Raw genomic sequence first — 19,656 nt, 5'->3', positions numbered from 1 at the left:
AGAGAAAATGCGAGTTCTTGGAAGAGCTATGAGAAAACAGGCACATTAATGCACTGTTGGTAGAGCTGTGAATTGGTCTAGCTGTTCTGGAAGGCACTTTGGAACTGTGCCCCAGAAGTCACTAAACTATGCTAAACTGTCACTAAACCATTGACATTGTTGGCCTATATCCCAAAGAAATCAAAAAAAGAGGCCCATATGTACAAAAATATTTATAGGCAGCTCTTTTTTTGGTGGCAAAGAACAGGAAACTAAGGGGATGCCCATCAATTGGGGAATCGCTGTACAAATTATGATATGTGAATGTAATAGAATATCATGTTATAAGAAATGACAAAAGACATGATGGCAGAGAAACCTGGGAAGATCTATATGAACTGATACAGAGTAAAATGAGCAGAACCAAGAGAGCAAGTTATGTGATAGTAATATTATGAAGAAAATAACTTTAAAAGAATTAATGCTTATCAGTGAAAACAGTTCCAGGTTACCAATGATGAAACATGTTATTCACTTCCTGATAGCGAGCCGATGTTCTCAAAATGCAGAATGAGACATACATTTTTGAATGTGGCCAATGCAGGACCTTGTTTTGTTTAACTATGTATATTTGTTAACTGGAGATTTGTTTTCTTTTTTTCCCCCTAAATTGAGGAGGGGAAGCTGCCTGGAAGAGGGAGGTTAGCAATAGTGTTGCTAAAAAAGAGGGTTATTGAAACTTTTTTTTTTAAAGCACAGAAGAAAGAGGCCCTACTGTGTCACGTGACCCTTACACGACCACCAGATCACCCCCTCCTGGGGCTTTTCCATGTTGTCCTTGGCAGTGAGTATTGTTCCATTATATGCTGAACTTGTCAAGACTGCCAGAAATATTTTCAGCAAAGGATTTAGTGTGGGATTGGTGAAACTGGATGTGAAAACAAAGTCTTTCAATGGAATGGAATTCTTATTATCTGGTTCATCTAATACAAGCACTGTAAACTTAAGGGGATTTTGTAAAGTAAATATAAATGATGTGAAATCAGAAAAATGGAACATTGATAAATGATTAGAACTGAAATCTCCATGGCAGATCAGATTCACCAAGTTTGAGGTTGACATCTTAACACTGCCTTCTCACCAAACTCAGGAAAGAAATAAAAGCAGTTAAAGTTTGCTTGCAAACAGCAATATATAAACCTTGCCTACAACACTAACTTTGGTTTGGCTAGACCAGCAAATCCCAAGTCAGCTGTTTTTTATTATTTAAACAGGCTTGCTGGTCACCAGATGACCTTTAAAAGTGCCAAGTCAAAGTTGACTAGGAATAACTTTGCAGGGAATTACAGGGCTAGATCCTTCCAGCTGCACACTGATGTCAGTGATGGAACAGAATATGGAGGTTCTTTTCATCCGGAGTAGGCAGCTAGGTGGCGCAGTGGATAGAATGCCGGACCTGAACTCCTGAGTGTAAATCCAGCCTCAGACATTTACTAGCTGTGTGACCCTGGGCAAGTCTGTTTGCTTCGGTTTCCTCATCTGTAAAATGAGTTGGAGAAGGAAATAGCAAAATACTCCAAGAAAACCCCAAATGGGGTCACAAAAACGTGGACACTGGTGAAATAACTGAACAACAGCAAAATTCATCAGAAAGCATGTGATGATCTTAATACTTCCATAAACCTAGCTTGGACAACATGTCCCTCTTGTACTCCCTTTGGCATTGCAGCTAATATCAGATGGATGCCATTGCTTCTATTTCTGTACAGGTCACCAGTTCTAGTTTCACTAAAGTTGTCTACATTCAGATACACCCTGAAGCCTTGTGTGAAGCTCATGTCGTTTGCTCTGGTTAAAAAGAAAGACTATTTAGTGCTAAAGGCCACGGGCTGGAGCTCACCTTAGAGTCAGAGCCTTAGGACGACTGAAAAAAACCCATGGGTAGGGGATAGCAGAAAATTTGACCATGAAATGTATTTGCATTGTTACCAGTAGGCTTTTTTTCCAAGGTAGATGATTTAAATAAGAAATGATCCAAATAAGAGCTGTACTTTGAATATTTAGACACTTAACTTGCTGGTTTCTGATTAAGTTAATTCTCTGGTTATCAGTGCTGCAGTAGTGCAGTCACCTATACATCATTTAAATATAATAGACCTTTATGGATACTGAAAAAAATGTACAGAAGAAAACAAGGAAAGACAGAAGGAATTACAAACAAGCAGTGCAGCTTTGAAAGTTACGTCAGATTTATCATATACTTTAAAAGAAAAGCAAACCACATAATAGAGATTCAGTTTCATCTTCTACTATATACCGTAGTATATATATACTATATACATGTGTTCTACTATACATATAGTGTGTGTGTGTGTGTACACACACACACACACATGCACGCACACACAGATGGAAATGTTCATTTTCTTTTGTATTTGTTAAGTTCAGATTTTAAAAAATAAAAATTTGAAACTTTGGTAGACAGTAGGGAACCCCTGGATATTTTTGACATGACAAGTGGCAACATTTTTGTGTGAAAAAAATGATTTCACATGGATTGGAGAGGGGAGAGAGTGGATGTGAGGAAGGCCTATTGTGGTGTTCCAGGTGAATACTAACGAAGGCCTCTCCTAGTGATGACAGGAGAGGGACACAGAGGTATCGCAGAAGTGAAATTGATGGAATTTTTTAACTGATTAGATAAGAAGGATGAAAGAGAAGGATGAGTTAAAGATAATAACCAAGGTTATGAACATGAGAGGTAGCTTATAGTGGGAGAGGATCAGTAGATATGGATATGAAGAATAATAGGTAGCATTGTTTCAGAGTTTACAAAGTACTGTCCTCAACTTCCCTGTGAGGTAGCTAATGTGACCATTCTTATCTCCATTTTACAGATGAGGAAGCCAAGGCTCCAGTCAGTTAAGTAACACACCTTCAGGAGCATTTAGTAATCCGCAGAGTGAGCCGTCTCACTTCCACTCCAGTGCCCTCTCCTGCGGGTGGTCGCCTTCTGCAAGCCTCTCTTTTAAAGTGTCTAATCATGAACACCTCCCAGGGCACTGTGGGCAGTGACCCTGTCATCCTTGCCACGGCCGGCTACGACCACACTGTACGCTTCTGGCAGGCACACAGTGGGATATGTACCCGCACAGTGCAGCACCAAGACTCAGTATCCTTTGGAGTGTAGTGCCCTTCCAGGTTTGGGGACTCAGGCCTGGCCTATGGAATAAGGGCCATTGCTACTCTAGAGCTTGAGCTCTGGAGCCGGATCAGCTAGTGTGGGACAGGGGGTGCTGTAGGAGTGAGAGGAGGGTCAAACACCATTCCTGCCCCAGGGAGTGCTCACTATGAGACACTGTGTTGTGATTGAGGCAGCTGTGTGTTGACTCAGAGTTAAGAAGACATGAGATTGAAGCTTGCCTTAGACATTTGTGAGCTGAGTGACTATAGGCAATCCACGTAAGCTCTCTGGGCCACAATTTCCTTATTTATAAAATGAGGCAGTTGGACTCCATGACATATGAGATGCCTTGTAGCTCTAAATTTATGACCCTTTAAGTCAGGCCTATACAATATATGGCCTGCAAAGGATTTCAGGCAGCCCATGAAAAATGTAGAGGACGTAAAACGGGCCTGCACAACATACCACCCGTGGGCCGCTTTGGCGGGCCGTGTGCTGTACATACCTGCTTTAAGTCTTACTTACTTTTGTATGGGGATCTTAGGGAATCATGTTGTTCAACCCTCTCGTTTTACAGAGAAGGAAACTGAGGCCCAGTGAGGAGAAATAACTTGTCCAAGGAGATAGATCAAGTTAATGGCAGAGGCAATACTAGCATCAAGTTAGTCTCAATCAGTAAACATTTATTGAGCACCTACTGTGTGCCAGATATAAGCACTGACTCTGTCCGGCACTCTTTCTATTCCTCTGTATTGCCTCTTGAGAGATGGGTGAGGACTATAGTAGTTGGACAAGGAAGGCTTCCTGTAGGAAATGGGATTGGAATTGGGCCTTGAAAGATTTGAAGAGTCTGATGAGGGAGGAAGATGAGAACAGCATGGGTAAAGATGTAGGGGCAAGAAGGGAGCAGGAGGAGGGAGGGGGAAGGCAAAGTTAGGTTAAGAAGGCCTCGAATGCCGGGCTAAGCAGTTTGGCCTTGCTGCTTAGGGCCATGAGAGCCCTATCTTGTGGATGTGTTTTGTATGTGTTTGTTCCTCTTCATGCTCTGCCTCCCCACCTGTCCCAGGCCCGAGGCTTCTGCCCGAGGCAAGGGCTTCCAGCTATTTGTCTTGTCACAGTCTGGCTTTCTGGTAGCTTAATGAGCAGTCTGGGTACTATCGAAATGTTATAATAGCACCTTTTGTTCTGCCCCAAGCTCTGTCCTCAGTCACCTTAACCTAACCACCTAGCAAGTGAATGCCCTGGAGATTACCCCAGACAGAAGCATGATTGCCGCTGCAGGTACCCATGCAGGACCAGATGGGATGAGGGAGCATCCTGGATTAGCACCAATTACAAATCTTTGGCACCAAGCCAGACCAGTGCCCTCTCAGCCAGGGCCTGAAAGTGGCAGGCCCTGCAAACCCTATTATAGTGATAATATTGGCATGATAGAGGTGGGCTATGGGTTGTAACATGAAGCAGCCTCTCCCAAGGTTTAGTGAGCTGGACGTTTCAAAGATTGGCCACTGTTCCCACTACTGAGATGGGCAAGAGGCGAAATATCAATGCCAAGAACCTCATACAGGAAGCTCTGCCACCTCCTGAGTCCTAGCCTTGCCACCCAGCTGGTCAGGCAGTAGGCACAGCAAAACCACTTGTCTTGCTGATTCCTCTTAATATGGTAAGATGGAGAGGTGTGGATGCTCTGGGACAGAGTGAGGGAATCAGTGCCCTAGCATAAAGCCTTGAAGCTCTTGGAGGGATATCTCTTGTTCTTTCCTCTCCGTTCTGGGCCAGGGTGTAAGGAGAGATATGTTGGTGGGTGCCTTCTGCCCCGGCCCCTGGCCACCCCCCCCCCAAGTAGATCATGCTGTCAGTCATTTGTCTTCAAGGCTTCATTGCCATCAGCCTGGCTTTCTCTTATGTCTACCCATGGCTCCTTGAGGGAAGTCAGTCTCACCCTGGGCTCTTGCCACTAGTCTTGGGAGGCCAGGGTAAGAGGGTAACTGGTAAGGCTGCACCTGTTTCCCTCAGGTTACCAGCACATACGAATGTATGATCTCAATTCCAATAACCCCAACCCTGTCATCAACTACGATGGAGTGAGCAAGAACATTACCTCTGTGGGCTTCCATGAGGATGGCCGCTGGATGTACACAGGAGGAGAGGACAGCATGGCCAGGATCTGGGACCTTAGGTACCAACCCAGGGACCAGGGGAACACCTGTCTATGTCTGGGTAATGGGGGACTAAAGAAGGCCCAGTGTAGTTTGAGGAATAAAGAAATGAAAATGGTTCGGCCCACTCTGGAAAAACCGGGGATGAGGCCCTTGTCCCAGGAATCAGAGGAGCATGTTAGGCAGATTATTCCTGCGTCTCAAACAGTATTTTTGAGGGCCTGCCTACCTGCTTAGATCCTCTGAGCTGAAGTGAGAAACACCTGTTCCTCCATAGAGTGTCAGACCTGGAGCTGCAGCTCAGCAGGGGGCTGCCACACTCCCAGAACCCAGTTCTCCAATGACAGGCCTTTTGGGGCTGCTAATTGCTCCTGGGGGTCTGGGTTTTCTGGCAGCTCAGGGTAAGCGGTCAGAGTGACTGTCAGCTGCAAGGTAAGCTGGTGCATTGGCACTGCCTCAAGCACCAATGTGAGTTTGTACTTGATGCCAGGTCACGGAATCTCCAGTGCCAGCGAATTTTCCAAGTGAATGCGCCCATTAACTGTGTGTGTCTGCACCCCAACCAGGTAACCTGCTTCCCGCCCCTGCCCCTGCCAGGAACCTCCTCTGTCCATGGTAGTCGCCACAAGTGAGCGCTGTCTGGGCCTGGTGCACTTGCCTGAAATGGGCTGGTCTCTGGAGTGTTTCTCCTTGGAAATGGGTTTTGTGGGTGTATGTGAGTCTGAGTCTTCTCTAGGCAGAATGAGGTGATGGGGAGCTTTTGTGAGGAGGCAGGTGAGTGGGTGTTCCTTCTTCCATACCTGCTTCTTGGTGTCCGGCTATCAAGAGTGTGGCTGAATAGCAGTGACTGGAACAGTGGAGTGTGAGTCATGTGCTGAGCAGGCCTGCTGCTGTTCAACTCTTGATTCACATTTTCCTTTTGGGGACATCAGTGAATGAAGGAAAGTAAAAGGGGAGACACAGGGTGCGATCCAAGAGTACCAAGCCCCTGGAATGAGCCACAGCAACATGCTATGGTCAGAAAGCTTTGCACCAAACAGTTAAAGCAGCACCAAAAATCAGACTGAAACTCAAACCAGTCCCTGTGCAGGGCGATGAAGTCCAGTCCATTGATTCTGTCCTTTAGATGTCAGATGGGCCCTTCCACTGCGGGTTTGGGCATGGGAGGTCAGAGGTCTGCCCTCAGGTCATTTGGGGGGCATCAGAGACTGATCCTGCCATCCATGCAGGCTGAACTGATTGTGGGTGACCAGAGCGGCGCTATCCACATCTGGGACCTGAAAACTGACCACAACGAGCAGCTGATTCCTGAGCCCGAGGTCTCCGTGAATTCAGTTCACATTGACCCTGATGCCAGTTACATGGCAGCTGTCAACAGTACAGTAAGAACCATTTGGTTTTTTTCCCACTTAGGGACTGTCCTCTGCCCTGCCACTGTTTGCATAGCTCCCAAACTTCTCTGTGAGCCCAGTCCTATGGTCAGCTGTGCAGGAGGGAAGACCCCAAGCTCCTTCAGCAAGAAAAGGAGGCTGAAGAAATCTGCAGAGCCCTGCCAACCACTCTAGAGTCCACCCCCTTGGTCTGTGGTCTCCTTAGAGAGACTTATCACTGAAGGACTCTGCCAATGAATTTGCATGCTCTTAGCCTGGCCAAACCCTGCCCAGGTCAGATTGGCTCCCCATCTTTCCTAGTCCAAACCAGCTCTCCCATCCCAGGCCTCCTCACATGGCCACACCTGGCCTGGCTCCCAGAGGCTCATGCTTTCCTTGTGGACACACTTTTGGGAGGTAACTACCTCAGCTTCAGGTGCTCCGAGCTCCCTCTTCAGTACCACAAGCTTTGGGCTGAGTCAGTACTGGCCTTTGTCTTTCCTCCTGTTCATGTGTTGACATTCAGCCCCATCATGGGATGACTGACTTGAGGCAGGCCTCAGAGAACCTTCAAGCCCTCTGGGGAAAGTCACCTCAGAATTTCCCTTCTACCTCTGTCTCTTTGACTTTGTAGGGAAACTGTTATGTTTGGAACTTGACCGGAGGCATTGGGGAAGAAGTGACTCAGCTGATTCCCAAAACCAAAATTCCAGCTCATACGAGATATGCCCTGCAGTGTCGGTTCAGCCCAGATTCCACGTGAGTGCAGAGCAGGACCACTAGTGGAGGGAATCGGGCTAAGGCCCAATAAACACCACACCTCTGTTTTCCAGCAAGGCATCTGGCGTTCTTTTACAGTATCCTGGGAGACAGGATGAAGAAGTGTAACTCACAGGATACTGCAGTAAGGTGGCATCGTGGTCCACTGAGTGACTAGGCCCAGGGACTATTTTATCTTACTAAGCACCTTCCATGGTCACTGGAGCTCAAGTAAGACATGCATGTTAATAAGGACAGTGCAAAGCAGGCTATGCCAAGGACCACAAGGAAAGTGCTCTGCTACCTGATAACAGGGGGAGACAGCTTCCACTTGGGGCAGCCAGTGAAGACATCCTGTGGCAGAACCATATGGTACAGATGAAAGAACATTGAAACTGCAGTCAGGAGAACTGGGTGAAGATCCTGGTGTAGGTACCGATTAGCCATGTGACCTTGGGCAAGTGAGACTCCAGAGTCAGCTTAAATCTGATATACTTCACAAACAAGTCACAACTCAACTCATATTTTTATGGCACACCTAAGAATTGTAAATAGTGTTTACTAAAAATATTCCAGCCTAGCGCATCATTCCAGACTATCTGGAATTTCATAAATTTGAGCTAATCTCTTTCCAGCTCAAAATCCTGTAAGCCTATGAATGGTGTCAACCTACTGGGACATCTGTCAGGGTGTGCCCCAGGGTTCTGTCTTTGGTCAGTTTTATGTTTGGTTCAGTCTTGGGTGAAGGTATAGATTGCATGCTCCTCAAATCTGCATGTAGTATAGTGCAGGGAGAGGTAACTAACAGGTTGGTTAACAGAATCAGGATGTCAGAAGGTCACGATGGGCAGAATCAAAGATAGTTGGAAAGTAAAGAGGATAAAAGTGGCCTTGTGCTTAATTAGGTTCAGAAAATCAACTGCACAAATATAGGATGGGAAGACATGAGTAGCTAGTTCACAGTGACGATAAGCTCAGCGTGGTCAGTAGTATGATTTGGTGGCCAAAGGAAAATTGCTGTGATCCTGACTGAGGGAGGTCATAGTCCTGCTGAACTCTGCCATGACAAGACCCTGTCTGGGATGTCGCTTTCAGGATGGGATGCCATATCTTAAAAGGGACATGGATAAACTGTATGGAGGAAGGTAACTAGGATGAAGGCAGAATCATGCCTTAGTACCTAGGAATGTGTACCCTAAAGACTAGGACATATAATTGCTACCTCCAGTTATCTGAAGGGCTGTTGTGAGGAAGGGCAGTTATACTTATTTTGAGTGGTTCCAGAGGCAAGTATAAGGACTAACGCATGGAAGTTTGAGGAAAGTACATTGGAGCTCATTATAAGGAAGAAATGCCTGTGGCTGTATTGAGATATAGTGAGTTATTTATCACTGTTAAGTACTGAAGCAGAAGCTAGATGATCATCTATCAGAGATTTTCTACAGGAAATGTGAGCCTTAGGCAGAGAGCGCTCAGAAATTCCAGTGATGTTCACCCTTTCCTCTCCCAGTAAACCACCTGTAGGGAACCGAAGAAGGAGCATAGGTACAGGCAGACTCTCAGGCCCGTGGCCTGACTTGGCCTCCTGTGAGCCTTGGGCAGGCCATTTAAATTCTCTAAGCCAGTTACATAATCTGTAAAATGTGGCTTTTAGTACCTGCACTCCCTACCTCACAAGGTTGTGAGAAAAGCACTTTGAAACCATAAAACACTATATAGAAATACTAAGCATTTCTTAAGAGGAACATGTATTTAGGCAGTGCACAGAAGTGTGGTGCTTCCGGGCTGAGCCCCTGGGTCTCAGGGATGCCTTAAGATCCCGTCACAGCCATTGGACCCTTCCTTCTCGGATTTTCTCCTTCCCCATTACTTCCTACCCTCTTTGTTATTTAAGACCTAGATGTCAGACAAGCAGCCTGAGGCTCCCATAGTCCCAAGTGCCAAACCATTAAAATGTAATTGGGAAATAGTTAACAAAGTGTACAGTAGAACATAGAGAATGTTAATGGGTCATTTTCTGAGCCAGTCTGTGGCATGGGGGGGGGTCCTTATGCAGGGTTTAGCGAACCCCATTTCGGCTGTCAGCCTGGTATGCTCAGTCTAGTGAAGACAGCTAACTTGGGGCGAGTCCTGTGAGATGTGAGCCAGGATGTCCAGTCAGCCATAGGGAAGGCCTGGTGGTTTGGGATGGGTCCGCTGGTAGAGCACTTAGGAGCTCTAACTTTCCCACAGGCTCTTGGCCACCTGCTCAGCAGACCAAACGTGCAAAATCTGGAGGACCTCCAATTTCTCTCTGATGACCGAGCTGAGCATCAAGAGCAACAATCCTGGGGAGACTTCGAGAGGCTGGATGTGGGACTGCGCCTTTTCTGGAGACTCTCAATACATTGTAACAGGTGAGCTTCTGCATCACAGGGCACTCGTTGGGGCCTTGGTCCTATACCTTCTAGACTTAGAAACCAGACAGCAGAAATCCCAGCCTTCTGAGCTGGGTCTCTGCCATGGGGACACTTTGAGATAAGGCTGTGGTCTCCCAGAAAGCTAGGGCTTCAAAATCCTCATATTGGCCTTAGTAAATAAAGCCTAGCCTGGGGTCTGTACTGTCATGCCAGCCTCCGATAGGGAAGTGTGGGGTTTGGAGTCAGGGCTGTGTACTTTTACTGGCAGATCATGTTAGAGGGACCATGGCCCTGAGGACAAGACACATCCATTGTGGGCAAGGAGAGGAGGGAAGTGACAGAGCAGTATTCTAGTTCCCTTTGGGAAGAACCTTCTCTTGGCCTGAGGCTTCCCCCCACCCCTCCAGTAATGGGACCTTTTTTCCTCTTATCTCTAGCCTCCTCTGACAATTTAGCACGGCTGTGGTGTGTGGATACAGGAGAGATCAAGAGAGAGTATGGTGGACACCAGAAGGCTGTAGTCTGCCTGGCATTCAATGACAGTGTCCTGGGCTAGCCTGAAAGCCTCCTGTCTGCCCTTGGGCTTTCAGGGAACAGGACCTGCTCAAGACTGCACTGCTAGTCAAAGAAATTGGGCTTTTCTGACCATGGAAAGTCTCAGCTTCAGCTCAGAGCAGAATATGGTCTCTACCCCTTCTTGGTCTGAGGGCACTGGAGAACAGTTCACAGGAATGGAACTGGGGGAAGAGAAAAGGAACCTTGGGACTGAGCCTCCCACTGGCTGGTTATAGGGCAGTTTATGACCCTACCAGGGGCTTCCAGCATGGCCAGGACATTCCTTTTATATGTGTATGTACATATATACAAATAGATATCTCTTAGACGGAGAAGAGTTGGACATTAAAGAGCCAGTTGCATCTGGTACCTGTGCATACAGCCTCATCAGCTTCAAGAGTGAAGCAGTTCGGGGCAGCTAGGTGGTACAGTAGATAGAGCACCGGCCCTGAAGTCAGGAGTACCTGAGTTCAAATACAGCCTCAGACCAGACCCTTGACACTTACTAGCTGTGTGACCCTGGGCAAGTCACTTAACCCCAATTGCCTAAAAAAAGAAAAAGAAGAAGCAGCAGTTCTCTTCAGGCTCCACCCCTCAGCCTCATCCTTAAACCTAACTTAACTCTTTACCTGCCGTACAGAGAGTTTGGTGTGGAAGGAGTAAACCCAGATGGTGCCCAGTCCAGCTGAGCTGTTGAAAAATAGAAAGGGTGGACCAGGCCTTGGAGACCTGGGACAGCAGGTCCAGAACATGGCTGCTTAGAGGTGGCAGGCTTAGAAACTCTGATTGCCCCTAAGACTGGGATGGAGGCACCTTGCCAGCTACTGCTTCTTAAGGATAGAAGGGTGTGGGGCTGGCTCCTGATCCCGGGAAGAGACTGCAAAATCCCCAAGGCTGGGATAGGATATGTCCAAGCCATCAAGTCAGCACAGGATCAGGACATTTGTGATCATTTTATTCAGGATTAAAACCAAGCTCTCCCCAGCACCTCCTGTATTAATAGAAAAACCCTGGTTTCCAGTAGAGAGACTTTCAAACCTGGCCTACAGCCCACTGGCTTGGCACTAAGGACCAGCTGCCCCACCCATGGACCTGGGGGGATTATATCCCTGCTTCAGTGCCTGATTCCTGCAGTGACCAGGGACAGGCCAGGGCAGGCAGGGAAAAGAGAATCATCCAAGGTGCCTAGCCCTAAGGTTATTCCTAATCTGGAAGATAATAAAAGCAGACAGACACACAAATGTTGCTTGGAAAACAAATGTCAATGCAGAGATAAATTAATCTCTGTTTCCGTGAACCTGTAAAGAAAATGTCCAAAATTAAATATCCCCCAAATTGAGACATGAAAATCTAAGATTCCATCTCTGACCCCAGGCATTTCTATTTCCACCCCCATCGTACTGTTCGTACTTCATTGCCCTTCCTCCATTTCCCTTCCTGGGCCCGTGCTAATGAGGAAGAAGAGAAGGACCAGAGGGCTGGGGACGTTGTTTTGGTACATCTGTTTCCTTTCATCTGTCTCTCCTGAGTGTTCCATCTCCTGGATATCTTTAGGAATTTACTCACCTGCCCTTTGCACCCAGTAGATGGGGAGTTGGTCACAAAGGTTCTGAACTGGTCCTCCTACCAGAGCAGGGTCCACTTCATTCCCCCCTAGCACCCCCAAAAACTCTTGAGTATATCTGGTATCTTTGTTGGGACCCAGTGGCCAGTCAGCCTGAAGGAGAAATTAAGCATTGTGAGCAGAAGGATCTAAATAGCACCGAAGGTGGGAAGATCTGAGTGGGCCAGAGCTGGGGGATTCCTCCTAGCAGTGCCCACATTTTTCCATGGCTTCTCTAACCCCATCTCAAGCTGGAGGGAAGACTCCCATACAGGTTAATCTTGTGTTGTTGATAGAGCAAGGGGAGCTAGGGTCAGGGATTTCTCAAAGCCAAGGACACCCCCACCTCCCAACCCCATCTGGATGCTCTGTACTGTCACTGCCCCCTCATTATTGGGAGAGGAAGGGGGCAGGAAGTCTCCCAGTCCACCCTAGCCCTACCCTACCCATTGTCCCTGTAAGAAAACCCAGGGTATCTATCATCGGGTACAGCCGAGGGAAGATAAGAGTCCTCTGTTCCCCTGAAACCAGAGCCCTACTCTCTCTGCCCTCCCAGCATGGCAGAGGGAAAGTCATCAGTCACTGGGGGGCAGGAAACAGGGGCCTTTTGTCTCCATCCTCCCAGCCCTTCCTTACACTACTGTAACTGAATCACAGGGGTATGGGGGGCAGCCAGCTGAACTTTGGCGTTTGCATCCTGGCAGAACGTTGCATGGCGAGCAAGGTCCCTCACCTGAGAGGTGTTGAGGACCACCTTCAGGGTCTCTCGGTCCCAGGTCTCCATTCTCCGCAGAAAGCAGGCCCTTTGTTCCCCAGGGCGATAACACACATAACCCTGGGGGCAGTAGTAGAGGTGTTTGAGGAAAGACAATCCCTTAAGCCTCTGGGGGGCTCACAACATCTCCCCACCCCAAGTCCTGGAACTAGAGAGACAGCATCCCATTTATAGACCTGGAAAGTGGGTGAATGGCTGGCTTGAAGTGTGTTCCCCTTACCTATTCAAGTCATACCTAATGTAGGTAGGGGAGGTTGACTCACGTTGTGGCTGTCATATAGCACGGCCCAACTATGGTTGTTCTGAGGTGGGGTCACCACATAGGTCACTGTGTCCTGGGCCGGGTCCACTGTGGCTGTCTGGTTGGGCCAGGAGGTAGGAGGACTCAAGAATGTCCATCGAACAGCCTGCAGCATAGGCTGTGGACAGTGGGTGAGTTCAGAAGGGAGGGGATGGGCAAAAGAGGAGTCCCCAAGTTCCAGTGATGTTCTGGAGACACAGTCCCTCCCTCATATCTACTGTCCACGTCCATCTCATCCAAGCATGAATAGGGAAAGCTAGTTTCAGGCAAACTAGAAGCAGGTAAGAGATTCACAACCCAGTAGTTCTAGTTCCCGTCTCTGAACACGCAGCCTTAGGTGTGGGTTGAACTGCCGAATTCAGTAGAATTCAGACCACCTCGTGCCTGAGCCCGAGCCACCAACTTTCCCAGGACAATGTATCTCAGAAGGCTCCTGCCTCATTCCTCTTACACCTAAGGTACAGGGCGGCTGGGGGCAGGGACTTACCTCAGCAGGGCTGTGTGCCAAGCCAAGGAGCCCACCGACTACAGCTCCGGCCAAAGCCAGCAACAGTAGCAGCAACGCCAGACCTAGGACTGGCCAGGGTGACCCTAGAAGCAGCTTGGAGCTCACCTGGGGAAGGCCACGAAGGACAATATCAAAGCTAACTCTTTCCTCCTCCCCACCCTCCCACCCCCCTGCATTTTGCAGGGGAATTCTAAATCAGGTCTCAGATATAAATAGAGCCAGGAAAGGAAAACTCTTAAACGATTACTAGACTGTAACAGTAAGAGATGTATCCAAGAATATGCAAACATATGCTTCCACAAATCTATAATGTACACAGTGCAAATTGCCCTGTGCTTAACAAGGGAGCTGCTCCCCAGATAAGGGGCATCATATTACTCGTGTTACCCCTAGGGAGTTTAATAGGTCAAGGGGTAGGAGACACTCACCTTGGAGAGCCCTTGCCCCTGAGCCCCAGGTCCGCTGCTCTGTCCCTCCATGCTGCAGCCTAGGCTCTGCTCCCACTCACAATGTCTGGATTGTACTTGGCCCTGCCCAACCTGGCTCCTTAGAGCCAGCCACAGAAACCCAAGGATGTGTCCATCAAAGCCAAACAAACAGAATCTTCCTGGAGGACCCTCAGATCTTTTCCCCCCACTCCCTACCTGCGTCACCTGACACTGACATCTCAGGGCGAGACCAGCCAGGATCCCCCCCCTTCTCCATGCTCCAAATACACTCACAGGTGGAGAGAGTTTCTGTCACAGTCCCTTCAAGAACAGCCACCCAGTTTATCAAGGGAGGTCACAGGGCCTAGCTACGAGCCTGAATGTCAGGCTTTCTCCAGACTTCTATTTTGTATAAGCATGTGCATGCACATACAAGCCTACTCTTAGGAGCCCCTACTTGGGCTGTGCTAATAGATCTGTGTCCAGTTTTATAAGAACATTGGCCTGTACTACTTACTATGCTGATGAGTCCAACTCAATTCCATTTATTAGCCATGTAGCTATAGAGTCTATGAAGTGAGAATAACAAGTGCTTCCTAAATTCAGCAGAAATATGAGCTAACAGTCATTTTGTTGGGCAGCTGTGGCAAAGATAAAAATTGTGGTATAGAACATAGTGTAAATCAACATATCTGGGGCATTTTCCTAATGACCTCCAGCTAATGCTGGACCTCAAGAATAGTTTAGTTGTGCCTTTTCATTGGGAAAGTGGGGACACCCAGGTTTGATCTGGATCCAGATATTTGCCACAGGTAACTCATAGATATGTTCAAGAATTGAAGACAAATGTCATCTCCTGAGTTCACATTGAAGGCCTGTAAGGAGAGGCTGGGGTCTGAGATTGCTTGAAATTTACACAATGGTCTTCCACAAAGCTCACCAATACCAGGAAAGGGCCTTCAACTCAGTGAACATGGCAGCAAGAGACCAAGAGAATGGCACAGGGCCATGTGACATAGTGAAAAATGGAGTAGGAAGTGTAGGTTCACTGATCTATCATTAGCTGTGACACTTAAAAACTTGTTGGGCCTTAGTTTCCTTATTTTGTAAAATGAGAGATGTGGACCCTGTCAACTCTTAACAGTCTTTGAATCTAGCCATGGCTTCCTTCCTTCAGGAGTTACTGGCTCTTTTAAGGTTGCTCTGTCCACAGCACCATCTATTCCAGATTTTGTCGGCATATGCTATATACTTGTCTTCACACTTAAACTGGATTAAAGTTCACAACAGCTTCAGAAAAAAAAAACCACCCTAAGAGTCTGAGTAGGTTTGCAAATTTAATACGAATTCAGGTAAATACAGTGGGATGAGCCCCAGCGGGCGTGGAAGGTTCACAAACACTTTACCAGTACAGTTCCATGGCAAGTAGGACAACCAAGGGCCTAAGACTTCTGACCTAGGTAACTACCCCAAACGGGATATGTGATATTATACCTACTCCCTCTACTCTAGAATTGGGTTGTAACACTCTAATAGACCTGTTAAGAACCTGATCTGGAGGAGCCAAGCTTTTAAACCACAAAAAGATTTATTTTCTATAAATCACATATGAAGAGGGAGGCTGGGGTTGACTCATGGCATACACAGCTGACAGTGCCAAGGAACAGTACCTACTTACTGCCTGTAGCTGAGACTATGGAAGAAGCTGAAGAAACAGTAAGTGCTGTGTGTTTATTGCTATGGGAACAAACGTCTGTGGGCATATTTCAAGTGTGAATTTTTTTGTGAAGTCCTGCCATCATGCTGTGCAACCCCGTTAACACTGCTTAGTCTATCGGAATTCTGCTTTTCCTAGTATAGAACCACATTTCCACACTAAGGAGATACCCAAATGTTCCAGGGAAGGATCAGAAGCCTCCCTTGAGCCTCCACAGGAAGCTCCAAATGGTGGTGTGCACCTATAGGCACAGCTTCCAGCTTCTATAGGCCCTGGGCCTCCTACTGAAAGCCCAGCACCAAAAAGAGTGTACTTAAGTGTCTCCCCATACCATAGTCCAGGGTAAGTAGCAACTTTACACTGCTGGCATCTAAACCCCCAAAAGAAAGGGGCGTGTGTGTGTATGTGTGTGTGTGTGTCATAGGAAAAGGCTGCAAAGCTATATATAGCCTTGCACTGCTTTGGCCTTCTGCTTTTTAAAAAGACCCCACCCTCATTGGCTTGTTCCCACTACCAGACATGGCTGCAGTCATGCAGGTTGTTTCTTAAGATGAGGCACCTTTGTCAGTGGGAGTCAGAAGTCTGGCTTGTCTGAAGGAGACCCTGAAGCTCTTTCTCTCACCACCCACAGAAGTACTGCCAGCACATGTCCTAAGCAAGTATTTGAACTTTTAAATATTTTTCCTAGGATGTGAGAATAGCAATTAGTACATTTAAGATTTAATTCCGCCACTTTACAAAGTTGTTCAAAAGTAAAAAAATAGTTTTTGGTACCAACACCCACTTTCAGTTCACTAAACAGCGGTACTAAACAAGGAGCCTGGGTAAGGTGGACACCATTTGCATTCTCTGTAGTACACACTTAATAAACTGTTCTATATAATATACTTCACTTAATATTTTAAATAAATATAAGAGATGGATTGAGACTTCCTCAGGCCTTCTGAGCTCTCCTGAGATTTTACAGATACATGTGGATGGAGGCAAAGCAAGGCCCAAGGGCCCTGAATTTGAAATGTAACAAATGCCCATCTGTGACATCGACCAGGGTGCAGTTGTCTTGAAAGGGAATGGGCAAGAGGAAAAGAGACAGGGAGAGACCCTCACTTCAATGGAGGGTCTCCAAATGGGAGTGTTCCCTTTTCCTTCCCCAAGTCTTGGTAACCCTAAGGTGAAAGCCTCTAAGATGTGGCTCCACCTAGGACAAAAAGATGTTGAGGCTGGGCCTGGTTTGGTCTATACCAGTACTCAGAAGTCACAAAACAGCCTCACCTCCCTGCCTGAAAAAAAGGTTTATCCCTGAATAAACTTTGAATTTCAGATTTTTCTGAAAGAAATATGAACAAAGCCTGAAACACTCTCCCTTCCCTAACCTTGCTGCTTCAGTTACAACTCTGAAGTTAGCTGAATCCTGGGAAGGCAGGCATTGTGGTGGGCTCTCCCTCCCAACAAAACACAGTTAGGAGCCACTACAATGTTCCCCCTCCTTCTTTTCAAAGTGCATCTTAAAATAGAGGAAATCTGTAAACAAAATCATCCCCTCTGCTCCTCCCCTCCCCAGCTCAATTGCAAGGTTTACCAACTAAGATTTCTTAAATTCCAATACATTCTTTATACTCATCTAGATGAGTACATGCTCCAGCCCACCCATTAATTAAGGTAACTGATTTTTTATTCTTTATTTTGGAGATTAAAGACATTATAACTCTTTAATCTGCAAGCGCTGGTATAAGGTCAGCTATGCTGTCAACATAGAAATCAGGAACCATTTTGTTCCTGGAAGAACAGTCACTTCGCTGGTTGCCTTTCACATCCTCCAGGCTGGAGACACCAGTAAGAGTCAAGATGGTCTTGAGGCCACAGGTAACCCCCAGGAGGATGTCTGTATCTAGACGATCTCCCACCATGACAGTGCGGTCTGGATTGAGGCCGAACTCCTGGGCCACACAATCGAAGATGAATCGGCTGGGCTTACCTATGATCTCCGCCTGCCGCTGCGCAGCCATCTCCACGGCTCGGACTAGACAGCCAGTACCTGTGGAACAAGGAGATGATGGTCACTGGCCGGAGAGCGGATGGCTAGCCCATAGCCCCGGCCGCGGGGGGGGGGAAGAAGTGTCCTAGAGTGGTTGGGATTCCTCCCTTCCCGCCCAGAGGTGACGTGAGGTCAGCTGGGCACTCTCAAGCCGCAGGAGGAGCACAAGCAGGCTGTCCCTTTGCAGGCCCTTCCCCAGAATTCTGAGCAGAAGGCACGTCCTCCCCCGGCCCCCCGGGGGGCTGCAGTCCCCAGCCGGGCCCCGGGCCCCCTGCTGCGCCACTGACCGGCAATGTAGCTCCCGCCCTCCAGCGGGAGCCGGTTGTCCATGTTGGTGCCCACGAGGAGGCAGCCCGGCTGCTGGAGGTAGCGCACGGCCTTGGTCAGCTTGGCGTAGCTGAAGTGGGGGTCGAAGCCCACCACCACGGCGCCCACGCCGGGCTCCAGAGGTTCGGCCAGCCACTCTCCGGGGCCGGCGCCCCGCAGGGGCTCGGGCCCCACGCCCACGCTCGAGATGCCCATGGCCTCCAGCTCGGCGGCCAGGGCTGGGCTGCCCAGCACATAGGCCTTGGCCGGGCCCCCGCCGCCCTCCAGGCGCTGCCGGAGGTACAGGGCGGCGCAGTAGGCCGTGCCGAAGACCTCGGGGCCGGCGCCGGGCCCCACGGGGCCGCCGAAGCCCAGGCGCCGCAGCTTCTCGGCATAGGCCTCGCGGGTCTTGCTGCTGTTGTTGGTAACGAAGCCCAGCCGCTTGCCCCGGGCCCGCAGCGCGATCAGAGCCTCGGGCGCGCCGGGCACCGCCGTCTCCCCTCGCCACAGCACGCCGTCGCAGTCGAAGAGCAGCGTGTCCACGTCGGCCAGCAGTGCCTGCGCTCTGTCGGCGCTGAGCCGGACGCAGCGGCCATCGTCGCCGCCCGCCTCGGCCTCCGCCATCACCACCCGGCCCGTTCGGCCGCCTAGCCCGCCAGCCCCGGCTCCGGCCCCGGCCTACATTACTTAGAGATCTGCCCCGCCCCCAACGGCCTCATTGGGCGCGAGGCTACCGCGCGCCCCGCCCCGCCGTTCGTCAGCCAATCCTGAGCCATCTTTCCTTGTCTCGCGCGCACCGCCCCCCCCCCGTGCGGGCTGGAACGAAGCACCAACCGTCACTGCCGGCGCGTGATAGCCTACGGGATGCTGGAGCCGATTGGCTGACGAACTCGGAGTCCGTTGATGATTGGTTGAGAAGTTTCCAATCGGTGCCTGACTGGATCTCACCTTTCGCTTGCCCTTAGTTTTAATCCCTAGTAAACCTGTCACGCGGTTAGTTCGGAGTACCCGGGTAACGCTGCCTCCTAATGGTGGGATTGAAGGATTGCATGATTTCGGTCGGCCCAAGTGAAGTAATGCGCTATTAGAGCTGTTTCGTGGCTCCGGGCGGTACGATTACCCCAGGTTTCGGAGTCAAAGGAGCTGGATTCGAATTCTACCCCCCCCAATTGCCACCTGTGTTATTTGGTGCAAGTAATTTAATTTTTGCCGTCTCAGAATGTTAAATTGTTTCGGTCGTGTTGGACTCTTCATGACCCCGTTTGGGGTTTTCTTGGCAAAGAGAATGGAGTGGTTTGCCATTTCCTCCCCCAAAATTCTATGAATACTTGCCCCCAAACCCCTTCAAGAGTAAACAAAACTGAAAAGCATTACTGTAAATACTGGCTGCCCATCCACTTTATTTGTTTAGTAAGAGCAGTACTCTGCCTGCACATTCCTCCAGCTATTGGGAGTCAGAAACCTTCCCTCTGCCTCTAACCTCCCTGATATTCCGGGTTTCAGGCGACTTGTGTGTTTTCTCATAGAATTCACCATTCAGCCTAAATGGAAGCACCTCACATCACCCTGAGGTCCCCA

At 48.6% G+C, this 19,656-nt stretch overlaps 3 protein-coding genes and 1 pseudogene across 9 annotated transcripts in view; 2 read left to right on the top strand and 2 right to left on the bottom strand.

Moving 5' to 3' along the window:
• MLST8 (MTOR associated protein MLST8) overlaps positions 1-11,754 on the top strand; it is a 29,990-nt gene extending 18,236 nt beyond the window's left edge. For 3 of the 7 annotated variants that reach the window (XM_021006692.2, XM_021006688.2, XM_021006691.2), the window contains 8 exons: positions 2,877-3,151; positions 4,393-4,444; positions 5,180-5,342; positions 5,813-5,888; positions 6,552-6,704; positions 7,327-7,451; positions 9,684-9,847; positions 10,288-11,754. In XM_021006692.2, coding sequence (XP_020862351.1) covers positions 3,023-3,151; positions 4,393-4,444; positions 5,180-5,342; positions 5,813-5,888; positions 6,552-6,704; positions 7,327-7,451; positions 9,684-9,847; positions 10,288-10,406 — 981 coding nt within the window. In that variant the 5' untranslated portion in view covers positions 2,877-3,022 and the 3' untranslated portion in view covers positions 10,407-11,754. The other 4 variants (XM_021006689.2, XM_021006690.2, XM_078152557.1 and 1 more) reach the window with 4 other exon arrangements.
• On the top strand, positions 809-2,870 carry LOC110221853 (non-selective voltage-gated ion channel VDAC2 pseudogene; annotated as a pseudogene).
• Positions 11,344-14,071, bottom strand: BRICD5 (BRICHOS domain containing 5). The gene is made up of 6 exons (XM_078151702.1): positions 14,021-14,071; positions 13,462-13,697; positions 13,047-13,287; positions 12,664-12,843; positions 11,972-12,122; positions 11,344-11,703 (listed from the first exon to the last, which is right to left on the bottom strand). The coding sequence occupies exons 1-6, from the start codon at positions 14,069-14,071 to the stop codon at positions 11,609-11,611; spliced, it is 954 nt and encodes a 317-aa protein (XP_078007828.1). The 3' UTR covers positions 11,344-11,608.
• A 1,273-nt stretch (positions 14,072-15,344) lies between these two features.
• Positions 15,345-18,768, bottom strand: PGP (phosphoglycolate phosphatase). The gene is made up of 2 exons (XM_021006693.2): positions 18,060-18,768; positions 15,345-17,772 (listed from the first exon to the last, which is right to left on the bottom strand). The coding sequence occupies exons 1-2, from the start codon at positions 18,700-18,702 to the stop codon at positions 17,447-17,449; spliced, it is 969 nt and encodes a 322-aa protein (XP_020862352.1). The 5' UTR covers positions 18,703-18,768; the 3' UTR covers positions 15,345-17,446.
• Positions 18,769-19,656: the final 888 nt, after the last annotated feature.

Source organism: Phascolarctos cinereus, unplaced genomic scaffold (assembly GCF_003287225.1).
Source record: "Phascolarctos cinereus isolate Bilbo 61053 unplaced genomic scaffold, phaCin_HiC Scaffold_4;HRSCAF=312, whole genome shotgun sequence".
NCBI classification, from domain to species: domain Eukaryota; kingdom Metazoa; phylum Chordata; class Mammalia; order Diprotodontia; family Phascolarctidae; genus Phascolarctos; species Phascolarctos cinereus.
This window is presented reverse-complemented; position numbering and strand designations above follow the sequence as displayed.

Excerpts from the sequence above, each read along its gene's own strand:
- BRICD5 (XM_078151702.1), bottom strand. The coding sequence starts at position 14,071 with ATGGAGGGACAGAGCAGCGGACCTGGGGCTCAGGGGCAAGGGCTCTCC. Across the intron at positions 13,288-13,461 it reads GGCTCGGGCTCAGGCACGAG|GGACTGTGTCTCCAGAACAT; the intron begins GTGGTCTGAATT and ends GATATGAGGGAG. Across the intron at positions 12,123-12,663 it reads TGGCTGCCCCCCATACCCCT|GCTGACTGGCCACTGGGTCC; the intron begins GTGATTCAGTTA and ends TTTCTCCTTCAG.
- PGP (XM_021006693.2), bottom strand. The coding sequence starts at position 18,702 with ATGGCGGAGGCCGAGGCGGGCGGCGACGATGGCCGCTGCGTCCGGCTC. Across the intron at positions 17,773-18,059 it reads GGGCGGGAGCTACATTGCCG|GTACTGGCTGTCTAGTCCGA; the intron begins GTCAGTGGCGCA and ends CTTGTTCCACAG.